Genomic DNA, 12,500 nt, shown 5'->3' on the forward strand with positions numbered 1-12,500 from the left:
CACTTCTACTGAGATCTGTGCCTTCAGAGGATCAACAGTGGACATTAACTGTACCTACACACAACAATCCAGGTTGAATTACTATGATACTACAGTTCAGGAAACTTTCTGGTTCATTCAAGTGAGTAATGGGATTCACATTGATCTAAGGACTGATCCGGAGTATTCAGGTCGTGTGGAGTATCTCTGTGGAAACAACAAGTGCACTCTGAGAATCTCTAACCTGAGAGAGAGCGACTCAGCTGTGTACAAGTTCAGGTTCACAACAAACCAACCTACTGGGAGTTTAACTGGTTCAGCTGGAATCACTCTGTCTGTCACAGGTAACATTTACATTAGAGTCAGTTTGAAATGTTAGTGTTTATGTTGAAATAAAATCACATGTTTGTTCACAGACCCTCAGCTCCAGGTACATGTGAGGAGATCAACAGCCAATCCATATTCTACCTGGACAGAGCTGACCTGTCACAGCAGGTGTCAGCTCCCTGATCATCTTTCCTACGTTTGGTACAATAACAATGAACTTGTTGGACAAAAAAATACTTTCACCTCCAACACGTTAATGCTGAAGACAGCTATCACTGTGCTATAGAAGGACATGAGCGTTTCTCTTCTCCTACATTGGGTGAGTTTACTCCTCCTCATGAAGCTACAATAATGTGGAAATTATTTCAATTTAAACTTTAACAAATAATACAGACAGTGTTTTGATTGTATTCTCATCCTGTGTGTTAATATAGACTATCCTTCAGATGCTCCAAAGCCTCCCTCTGTGTCAGTGAGTCCCTCTGGTGAGATCATGGAGGGCAGCTCAGTGACTCTGACCTGCAGCAGTGATGCTAACCCAGCAGCTATCTACACCTGGTACAAGGAGGACGAGGACTCACCAAAAGCATCAGGACAAATCTTCACCATCACTAATATCACAGCTGAACATGCTGGAAATTATCAGTGTGAGGTCCAGAACACACGAGGACGTAGTAAGGCCACCTTACATCTGACTGTTGGAGCAGGTGATTTTAGCTCTCTGACTTTTACAGCCTACACCCCCCCCCCCCTTTTCATTGCACCAGAACCTTAAACCATCAATACTCAGGATTTCCAGATGTGTCACAGCTGTATATCAAGCCCATCATATTGCACATGAACAATACTGACTGACCAACAGCATCACCTGGCAAACTGAGTCATCAGTCTAACCACACTGCTAATGTCTCCTGTCTGTTGTCCAGGGAAGTCAGTGATAATCATGAATATCCTCAGGCTGACTCTGGTGGTCGTGCTGGTTCCAGTGCTGGTCTGGACTCTGTGGACGAGGTAAAACAATACAAATCCATCAGTTCACCCTCTGCTCTTTTACTGTCTTCTTCAAATGTCTTCAAACACTAGTTTCAGTGTTATGAAGTTCATTTTGTCAAATGTTGTGTTTGTTGTGGTTTTCGATCCAGGATGAAGAAAACTCTGAGCTTGAAATCAGAAGCGAATGAAGCTGTGGAGATGATAGAGGTGAGAGACAGTGAGGCCAAAAGAATGACTCCATATCACTGTTTTCATCTCACAATGTGAGAGAAAGAGATAAAACATTTCTTGGATCAGCTACTTTGTCTGAATCTGCCCCAAAATGTAAAAGGTTCTTTCCATTGACCGTATATTAAAATGGACGTAGACTCTGGGTCTAGAAAGTGAAGTGAATGATCCACTTAGAGTCAAACAGACCATAAAGCACCGCAGGCATTGGGGCATGGATACCGTGTGATTGACAGCTAGTACTGGGTGCAGGTCACAGGTTTAGGTGGGCGGGCAGTGTCCTTGGGCCCTGAGTCAGGCTCCACCCCCTCTCCTCCAAATATGGTTACTTCTGGTTTCAAAAAACCAAGATGGCGCTGGACAACATGTAAAAAATGGAGGATTCAAAATGGCAGCTCACAAACCAATGGGTGACGTCACATTGACACTTCTTTCTTGGCCCATGTCCCATCCTTCCACCAAGTTTTGTGGAAATCAGTTTATCAGTTTTTGTGTAATCCTGCTGATGAACAAACAAACGAATGGACAGGGGGCGCAACTACGTTCAAACTATTTTGAATGAACTGTGATTATATGCAGGTTTCATGAATAAAGTCCAGTGAGGCTTAATATTTTCTCATCTCTCCCCCATCAGTCACACAACTGTCCTGAGTATGACGACGTCGCTGCTGCAGCACAGACAGAAGACACAGAGGAGCAGGAAGACCTGGTGTGAAGCCTCAGGTCAGAGCCACTGTGACAAACACAACCAAGATGGACGACTTCAGAGTACATCCGTACAAGAGAGTTTTACAGAAACCATAGTGTGTAGTTATTAAATACAGGAAATCTGTCCAAGCAACAAAATATCTGAGTGCAAGCGCAGAGTTTGAGCACAAGCAGAGCAAATCTAAGCACCAGCAGGAGCTGTGTGAGTGCAAGCGCAGGGTTTTGAGTAAAAACACCACGAAATCTGAACGTGCAAGTCCAGCTCTCAAACTAAAAGACCATGCTTTTGAATAAAGAGGAAAACACCCACACATTTCCTTTCTACTCATGGTTTCCTGTTTTCTTTTCTCCTCAGGTGCACTGTGATTGGTTGATGAAAGTATGTGAGAGGAAACAGGAAGTATCTCTCTTTCCATCCCCGGTTGCAGCAGCAGCAGTTTGTGCAGCATGACCTTTAGAGCAAGAGTATTGTTGTGTTGTGTCTTTTCTTTTTCTTTTCTGATGGGTCCAGTCGTCCAGTTTCCGCAGCTTTATTTCTGTGAGCTTTAGTTCTGATGTTGGTTTAGGTTGAAGGAAGATTCTCAGGTCCTACGACCCTTTGTGGGTTGGTGTGTTGGGGTTTCCTTCTTTTGTCCATTTTGCCGGCCTGTTGTTGAAGTTGTTGTCTTTTCTGCAATAAATAGATTTTCTTTTTGCTGTTACCCTCTGAACTATGTTGGACGTCTTGGTGATGAGCCTTTGAGGCTGTGGTAACACCACGTGACTCATCTCGTGTCTTATACATGATATTAATGTGGTTATTACATGGATAATGAATTATTATGTATCGTGATGTTATGATTCTTTCTTAAATAAAATGTTTTTGGTCTTTTGTTTTCACTCCTTATCTATTTGTTTGTTTGTTTTTCATCAGAATTACACCAGAAAACTAAAAACTGATTTTTCCTCAAACTCATTGAATTTGGGCATGAATCCTCATAAAGGGGCGGAGCCAGGAGCCTGTTTGTGTCACTTTCTTTATAATTGTGAGACTGATGAAAACAGTCAGGATTATTTAGAGGACTGGTTTCTGTGAGTGATTGAACTCTGGTGCAGCTCGATTGAATTGATGGAGGCTGGCATGTGCACACATAGACATCAAAGGGGGCTTGAGCCACTGCCCTTTTCCTTCCTCCAGAGAAAGTGCCCTCTTTTAAATACACGAATATTATATTCCTGTTTGAGCACAGCTTCCCTGTCAAACAAATATATTGAAATATAATAAAAACTCTAAATATCAGGTGGTGAGATTAGACTAGTCTCTATAAACCAGCACCTCGGACACGGAGGCCACACCCCCCAGGTGTTTCCAAGCGCCGGCCCCCCACCTGACCTGCTGGACATGCTGTACAGCAGGGGTGTCAAACTCAAATACACAGTGGGCCGAAATTAAAAACTTGCTACAAGTCAAGGGCCAGACGGGTTCAACGTTTATTGAAAACTTATTGAAAGAACCTTAGTGCACATATTGAACCTGGAACTAACAAGGCCTATAGAGTATTGCCTATAAAACAACATTAATTATGAAATAAATGAAATAAAAATAATAAATAATACATAAATAAATTAAAATAAAAGTAATAAAATCAGTTTCATTAATTGCTTATGGCTCTATCTGCAGTTTTTCCAGAGTAATTTCAAGTGAAAACATTTTCTACAGGCAAACAACAGCCAAAAATCATCTTGGATACAAGTTCATCAATGTCTGGGGTCAGGCTCTGAGCTGAGGAAATCCTCAGGATTGAGTGAAGGTGCTCATCAGTAAGACGAGTCCTGTGTGAAGTTTTGTTTATCTTCATCAAAGAGAACAAACATAGAGAGTGTTTGAGCAGCCTGGGAGCGCAGCTGGGGCATCGTGTCGGGGATGAAACGTGGAAACTCTGCAGCGCCCACAGACTCACATTTTGCCTTCAGTGTGTCACTACATTGGAGCTCAATCAGCTCCATTTGGAGGTTTGATGGTGCGTTTTCCACGTCAGCTGCAAATGGATTACTGAGCAGTTCAAACCTGCTTTTTTGGGCTTCAAAATCGGCAAATCGCCGTGTGAAGTCAGCACCAAGTATGCCGGGTTTTTCAGCAAACTGTGTAGTTGGGAAGGCAGCGACCTGCTCTTTCATTGTTTGGCAGTGCGGAAAATGGCTCAAGTTTTCCTGCAGCATCTGCGTCTCCCACAGGCGCAGCTTGGTTTTAAAAGCCCTCACTGTAGCGTACATGTCAGTGATGACACGGCCCCGCCCCTGAAGCTGCAGGTTGCGCGCATTCAGGTGGCTCGTGATGTCACACAGAAACGCCACTTCACACAGAAACGTTTTATTTCGGAGCTCTGTTGTGCCTTTCCCTTTGCTTTCCATGAACTCACAGATCTCCTCACGCAACTGGAAACATCTTTCCAGCACCTTTCCCTGGCTTAGCCATCGCACCTCTGTGTGATAGGGCAAGTCACCATATTCTGTACTTAACTCCTCCAGAAAAGACTTGAACTGGCGGTGATTTAAACCTTTGGCTCTGATAAAGTTAACCGCTAATGTTATGATGCTCATCACATGTTCCATTTTCAAGGCTTTGCCACACAACGACTCCTGGTGTATGATGCAGTGATAAGCTGTCAACTCACTTGTGACGTTTTCCTCCTTCATCTTTTCTCGGATCCTCCCCACCAATCCACTCTTTTGACCGCACATCGCAGGCGCTCCATCTGTTGTCAGTCCCACAAGTTCCACGGCAGCCCCATTTTATCTACACATCTGGACACCTCTTCAAAGAGATCCTTCCCCGTAGTTCTGCCATGCATTGGGTGTAATCCCAAAAACTCTTCTGTTACGCACAGGCTTGAGTCCACTCCACGGATGAAAATTGACAGCTGGGCAGTATCAGAAGTGTCGGTGCTCTCATCCGCAGCAAGGGAGTATGCGATGAAATCTTTTCCCTTTCCCACAAGCTGTTGTTGGAGATTGGCAGCAAGGTGACGCACACGGTCAGCAACGGTGTTTCGGCTTAGGCTCACATTTAAAAATGCTTGCCTTTTTTCTGGGCACAAGGCGTCTGTGTGTGTGTGTGTGTGTGCGTGTGTGTGTGTGTGTCTGTGCGTGTGTGTGTGTGTGTGTGTGTCTGTGCGTGTGTGTGTGTCTGCGTGTGCGTGTGTGTTTTATACTGATTTGAATTTGTTTTGAAAAGTGATTTTATTTGAGGTTTGCTGTAACGGGAAAGGTTTACAGGACTTTTGTCTCCTCTGTTTCTGATCAGTTTGGTTTTCATCAGTTATTTGATGATATAAGAACGGGCTGAGACGTGATGATTGACAGCTGACACTGACTCCTGCGCCTGTATCCTGGATGTTCTCAGTTCCAACGTCCGCCCTGAAGAACTCGTCCGTCAGTGAGGCCTCAGGTTTGTCCTGCTGGGACATCGTGGACTTGATGCACAGTTTCCGTAAGACTTTTCAAAAGGGAATTACCCAGAGTTCACAGCGTTGAGGCGTGGGAGAACCAACCTGGAAGGAGCAACCAACTCCGACGTTGACTTGACGAAAGTATAAACCTGCAGCTCGACTCAAAGCTGGAATCTAAGCATCACTTTCTGACTCTTTATTTTCTAAACTAACTTCTTTCTTCCACGGCTCATGTTTTAACCAGAAAACGTCAAAGTGAATGTTTGTGCTGTGAACACGTCTCTGCTCTGGTTCTCACAGCAGAAGTGTCGAGGTTCCTTCTCCTTTTCTTTATCTCCATCTTCAATCTGCACATCAGAGCGTTCATCGTGTTGAAACCGTCGTCTCACTCTGACGTGCAGATCCTCGATGGAGACAGAAGAAAGGGGAAGCTTTGATCGATCTGTTTACCACAGAAACAGGACTTTTGTCTCCTCTGTTTGTAATTTAATTTTATTGCATTTTTACTGTGTATGAAAATGGTCGTCCTCTGTGCCAGTTTTGTACTTTATGAACGAGGCAAAAGAAAACGTTGCCTTGATTTTTCTGTGGTTTCATTATCCAGAAATTAAGTTTACCTGTAAATTAAGAGAACCACAAGAAACTTGATTCTGTAAAGAATCCTCTCTAGTCATTGCCTGAAGGTGTATATGAAAACTATATAAATATATATATATAAATATCTTTATATTGCCTGAAGCTGTGACGGTTCTGTACGAAGCTGGGACTCACGGGAGACAAAAAATAAAGTTCAAAATAAAACTTTACTTTGACAATCCAGAGGTCATACACGGGGAGGCAGTCAGAGAAGCAACCAAGTCCATTCAGGGAAAAGGCACAAAATCCAAAGTCTGTAATCCAGGCAGAGTCCAAAACCAGGCAAACACACGGAACTTCAGGCTCGAGGGCACAGGAAGGAGACGCTGACAGTCTGACAGGGGGGGGGGGGGGGGGGAGCTTAATTACAAACAAGGTACAGGTATGTGGGGAAACCTACAGGAAGTAAAACTAGACACAAGAACCGGGACATCAAAATAAAACAGGAAGTGAATACAAATAAAAACAGACAGAACAGATTATCACAGAAGGTGTATATGAAAACTATATAAATATATATATATAAATATCTTTATATATATATGAGTATATAAAAGCAGTGCTTTATTTGACTGTGGTTGAAATAAAGCCGCCATGTTGGACCAGCTGGAGCTTTTATTTTCTTTACTGAAGTACATTCCATAATCTATTGTTTATTTTGGCTTCTTCTGCTGTGTTCTGATTCTCCTGATTTTATTTTAATAGAGAATAAATGAATAAAACGGTTTTAATAAGAAGAATTGTGACCTGAAACTCGTCTGGAGCTGTGAGGCTTTTTCTTTCCTGTGTTGAAGTGGATTCTTTCAGGTTGGTTTCTGCAGCGGAGACGAACAGGAAGAGAAATGATCGTAAGACCTGAGAGTGTAAGTAACGTTTGAATTGTTTTCTGACACTTTGACGTGATGTCGGCTCCCGATAGTGAAGCCCAGGTTGGGAAACAGAGTTTTGAGAAGCAAACAAATGAACTTTACTGACCGACAGGCTCCGTCTGTTTAAGCTGTGAGTTTAACCACATGAACATTCTGACATCATCACATGACAATGACATGAGGTCTACTCTGTTCACCATTAGCATGTTAGCTGTGTAGCTAACAAATGAGCAATTCAATCTATTACCTTATTTAGAATTTTATTACGGTTCATTGATTGTAAATAGATGAATTTAGATAATAGATAAATGTGTAAAGATGGACATGACAGCTGATCGCCCCCTGGTGGCCAGCTGCAGTGTAGGTCAAACCCTCCTCCATGTTAGCAGATGGGACATGGAACTAAAAAGAAATCAAAGTAGCTGTTTAATAAATGTTTGTGAAGATGTTTCTGTCATTTCAGGTCGTTCTTATCTCACTGATGTTTGTTCAAGTGTTTCTGATCAGTTTGGTTTTCATCAGTTATTTGATGATATAAGAACGGGCTGAGACGTGATGATTGACAGCTGACACTGACTCCTGCGCCTGTATCCTGGATGTTCTCAGTTCCAACGTCCGCCCTGAAGAACTCGTCCGTCAGTGAGGCCTCAGGTTTGTCCTGCTGGGACATCGTGGACTTGATGCACAGTTTCCGTAAGACTTTGCAAAAGGGAATTACCCAGAGTTCACAGCGTTGAGGCGTGGGAGAACCAACCAGGAAGGAGCAACCAACTCCGACGTTGACTTGACGAAAGTATAAACCTGCAGCTCGACTCAAAGCTGGAATCTAAGCATCACTTTCTGACTCTTTATTTTCTAAACTAACTTCTTTCTTCCACGGCTCATGTTTTAACCAGAAAACGTCAAAGTGAATGTTTGTGCTGTGAACACGTCTCTGCTCTGGTTCTCACAGCAGAAGTGTCGAGGTTCCTTCTCCTTTTCTTTATCTCCATCTTCAATCTGCACATCAGAGCGTTCATCGTGTTGAAACCGTCGTCTCACTCTGACGTGCAGATCCTCGATGGAGACAGAAGAAAGGGGAAGCTTTGATCGATCTGTTTACCACAGAAACATAATTCTCAGCATTCAGATTTGAACTTGGTCCAAAACTGGTTTCAACAGACTTGTTTTTCTTTTCCTTCTCATGTTCTCATCACTTCAGCAAAGTCGATTTGTTTCAATTTGATTGACCTGAAACCGATTTGACTATAAAAGAACATTTGGTTTTCTCAGTTCTTCTGTCATTAATGAACTGTTCATTTCAGCTCCAGGGTTAATTCTTCTAATTGATTCAGTAATGGGACGAGGCCCCTCAGTGCTCAGCTGCTCTCCTTCCTTCTCTCGCTCATCTTGTAAATACCTTTGTATCTGAAATCGTTCACAGCTTCATGAAGTGACAACACAAAACAAGAGACGTGTGAAAGACAAGAAAAGACCTCCCATAGTATCTGAAGTTCCTGATTTCAAACTGCTAAATGTTTGTGATCTTCTTCCGTATTTGTGAGGAATATGTTCAAATAAGGTCACAGCACCGATCTGAGGGCGACTCCTGGTCGAGGTCTAACAATCTTCTCTCCTTCTGACATCGTTCACTGACTCGTCCGTCTGAAGAGAACTCAACAGCAACGTCTGACAGCTTCTCCAACAAAGGAGGTAAATACACTTCAGCTCATTTCACTCGAAAGGAAACTTCAGTTATATTGAGCCTTGAGTGGCGTCTCTTATCTGACACATTGTCAAAGGTTTGATTTTGATGAATGTTTTTTCAGAAGCCAGGTCTGAAGTATGGAAGCAAAGAGCAGCCAAAGCTACAATTACTATGAACTGTATTTATTCTATACAGCCCTGATCACACGATGTTTGGGGCTGATGCCGATATTAGGGAGTAAAAAAAACTGAGGTTTGATTATTTATTTTTTACAGTTTAACAATTAACTTTAAATAACTAAATAAAAAGAAAACACATATACAACCAAATATATAGAACTTGAATTAAGAAAAACCCTTTCAGATAAGATGCTTATTGTTTATTGTGTAAAGTACGTTTTCATATCGGCGACATAAAGGAGGAATACGTCTGAAGACTCTTATTGGCTAATGGGTGAATGGGTGGAGCTGCAGTTGTAGTCAGAGATCGTCCATCTTACTCTGATGTGGAGAAACCATTGAGCTATTCCAGTTCCATACATCGTATATACAAACTGTACGTACTGTATTATTCTCTATAACACACTTTCTTTATAACAAGACAAATCTATAGTTTCACACAAACCACAATTAGGTTTTGAGATTTTTTTTTTGAGGTGAAAACTGTTTACACGATGCATCAAAGTGTCTCCATTGAAACCACATGTGGATCTGCTCTAACTTACAAATATCAGTTATTGGAAAGATCCGTCCACTGAATATGATTATTTATCATCTGAATCCATAAATTAGAAGATATTTAATTTGAAATCTATGAAAAAGTCCTGATCTGAGTTCAGATACCATGTTAATAAACCTGATCTGGGTTCAGATACCATGTTAATAAACCTGATCTGAGTTCAAATACCATGTTAATAAACCTGATCTGAGTTCAGATACCATGTTAATAAACCTGATCTGGGTTCAGATACCATGTTAATAAACCTGATCTGGGTTCAGATACCATGTTAATAAACCTGATCTGAGTTCAGATACCATGTTAATAAACCTGATCAGAGTTCAGATACCATGTTAATAAACCTGATCTGGGTTCAGATACCATGTTAATAAACCTGATCTGGGTTCAGATACCATGTTAATAAACCTGATCTGGGTTCAGATACCATGTTAATAAACCTGATCTGGGTTCAGATACCATGTTAATAAACCTGATCTGGGTTCAGATACCATGTTAATAAACCTGATCTGGGTTCAGATACCATGTTAATAAACCTGATCTGGTTCAGATACCATGTTAATAAACCTGATCTGGGTTCAGATACCATGTTAATAAACCTGATCTGAGTTCAGATACCATGTTAATAAACCTGATCTGAGTTCAGATACCATGTTAATAAACCTGATCTGAGTTCAGATACCATGTTAATAAACCTGATCTGGGTTCAGATACCATGTTAATAAACCTGATCTGGGTTCAGATACCATGTTAATAAACCTGATCTGGGTTCAGATACCATGTTAATAAACCTGATCTGAGTTCAGATACCATGTTAATAAACCTGATCTGGGTTCAGATACCATGTTAATAAACCTGATCTGAGTTCAGATACCATGTTAATAAACCTGATCTGGGTTCAGATACCATGTTAATAAACCTGATCTGGGTTCAGATACCATGTTAATAAACCTGATCTGAGTTCAGATACCATGTTAATAAACCTGATCTGGGTTCAGATACCATGTTAATAAACCTGATCTGAGTTCAGATACCATGTTAATAAACCTGATCTGGGTTCAGATACCATGTTAATAAACCTGATCTGGGTTCAGATACCATGTTAATAAACCTGATCTGGGTTCAGATACCATGTTAATAAACCTGATCTGAGTTCAGATACCATGTTAATAAACCTGATCTGGGTTCAGATACCATGTTAATAAACCTGATCTGGGTTCAGATATCATGTTAATAAACCTGATCTGGGTTCAGATACTTTTAATAAACCTGATCTGGGTTCAGATACTTTTAATAAACCTGATCTGGGTTCAGATACCATGTTAATAAACCTGATCTGAGTTCAGATACCATGTTAATAAACCTGATCTGGGTTCAGATACCATGTTAATAAACCTGATCTGAGTTCAGATACCATGTTAATAAACCTGATCTGGGTTCAGATACCATGTTAATAAACCTGATCTGGGTTCAGATACCATGTTAATAAACCTGATCTGGGTTCAGATACCATGTTAATAAACCTGATCTGGGTTCAGATACCATGTTAATAAACCTGATCTGAGTTCAGATACCATGTTAATAAACCTGATCTGGGTTCAGATACCATGTTAATAAACCTGATCTGGGTTCAGATACCATGTTAATAAACCTGATCTGGGTTCAGATACCATGTTAATAAACCTGATCTGAGTTCAGATACCATGTTAATAAACCTGATCTGGGTTCAGATACCATGTTAATAAACCTGATCTGGGTTCAGATATCATGTTAATAAACCTGATCTGGGTTCAGATACTTTTAATAAACCTGATCTGGGTTCAGATACTTTTAATAAACCTGATCTGGGTTCAGATACCATGTTAATAAACCTGATCTGGGTTCAGATACCATGTTAATAAACCTGATCTGAGTTCAGATACCATGTTAATAAACCTGATCTGGGTTCAGATACCATGTTAATAAACCTGATCTGGGTTCAGATACCATGTTAATAAACCTGATCTGGGTTCAGATACTTTTAATAAACCTGATCTGGGTTCAGATACTTTTAATAAACCTGATCTGGGTTCAGATACCATGTTAATAAACCTGATCTGGGTTCAGATATCATGTTAATAAACCTGATCTGGGTTCAGATACTTTTAATAAACCTGATCTGGGTTCAGATACTTTTAATAAACCTGATCTGGGTTCAGATACCATGTTAATAAACCTGATCTGGGTTCAGATGGCCGCCCGGAGCCGGATCACGGTTCTGCTGCTGCTCTTCCTCCTGTCGACTGAACACAGTTTTGCTGTGGACCAGAACAAACTTGCCTCGCTGGTAAACGAACTCTTGAGCAAGTGAGTCAACTTCTGAATCCTGACCTGACGATGTTTACATGGACAATGATGTTTATGACCTGTAGTACAGGCAGTCACCAGGGGGCGATAAAGAGCTTCAGCATGGGGGCTGACATGTCGTCCATCTTTATTTACAGTCGATGGTCATTGCTGGGACACGACCTACAGGTCACTGTGTTGTGTACATGGTAACATACATGTTTAACCTGTTGACCTCATTTCACCCTTTTTGCAGGTACCGTTTTAATGGTATGTTCAGTCTGGCCGTGAGTATCCCGCTGAACCAGAACCAGGACCAGGACAAGAACCAGAACCAGGACACTGACCGAATCATCCAGGAAGTCCTCAAAAGTGACCCTGCTGACGACGTGAAGAACAAGATCAACAAGGGTGAAGTGTACGTTGGCAGCAGGATGGTTGCAGCCACGAATCTGACGGGGGAAAATGGTGCTGATCATGCAGAGTCACGCGTTGTGGACAACTGGGACCAGTTGGTCAACAATCCTCAATTCAATGATCACGATTTGTTGCTTTTCTATGTTTTTGCCTCCCCATGTGTTGAAA

The 12,500-nt window shown here is 41.5% G+C and overlaps 2 protein-coding genes and 1 long non-coding RNA gene across 5 annotated transcripts in view; 2 read left to right on the forward strand and 1 right to left on the reverse strand.

Annotated features, from left to right (window-relative positions):
* The first annotated feature begins 947 nt into the window (after nt 1–947).
* On the forward strand, nt 948–3,081 carry LOC117764775. Of its 2 annotated transcripts, XR_004614439.1 has the most exons (5): nt 948–1,013; nt 1,233–1,317; nt 1,449–1,506; nt 2,162–2,250; nt 2,591–3,080. It is a non-coding gene; the product is annotated as an uncharacterized LOC117764775 (long non-coding RNA). The 2 variants fall into 2 exon arrangements; XR_004614438.1 differs by having other exon boundaries at nt 2,162–3,081.
* An 830-nt stretch (nt 3,082–3,911) lies between these two features.
* On the reverse strand, nt 3,912–7,838 carry LOC117771152 (general transcription factor II-I repeat domain-containing protein 2-like). The gene is given in 5 exon segments (XM_034601273.1): nt 3,912–4,083; nt 4,085–4,991; nt 4,994–5,321; nt 5,589–5,710; nt 7,754–7,838. Coding segments are annotated over 5 exon segments (1,614 nt in total).
* Nucleotides 7,839–8,591: 753 nt separating this feature from the next.
* The window catches only part of LOC117764260, a 5,075-nt gene continuing 1,166 nt past the window's right edge, over nt 8,592–12,500 (forward strand). For both annotated transcript variants that reach the window (XM_034589901.1, XM_034589911.1), the window contains exons 1-3: nt 8,592–8,860; nt 11,821–11,936; nt 12,172–12,500. The exon at nt 12,172–12,500 is cut by the window's right edge. In XM_034589901.1, coding sequence (XP_034445792.1) covers nt 11,821–11,936; nt 12,172–12,500 — 445 coding nt within the window. In that variant the 5' untranslated portion in view covers nt 8,592–8,860. The remainder of the gene's footprint in view (nt 8,861–11,820; nt 11,937–12,171) is intronic.

The sequence above is a fragment of the Hippoglossus hippoglossus genome, chromosome 1, assembly GCF_009819705.1.
Source record: "Hippoglossus hippoglossus isolate fHipHip1 chromosome 1, fHipHip1.pri, whole genome shotgun sequence".
Lineage (NCBI taxonomy): Eukaryota > Metazoa > Chordata > Actinopteri > Pleuronectiformes > Pleuronectidae > Hippoglossus > Hippoglossus hippoglossus.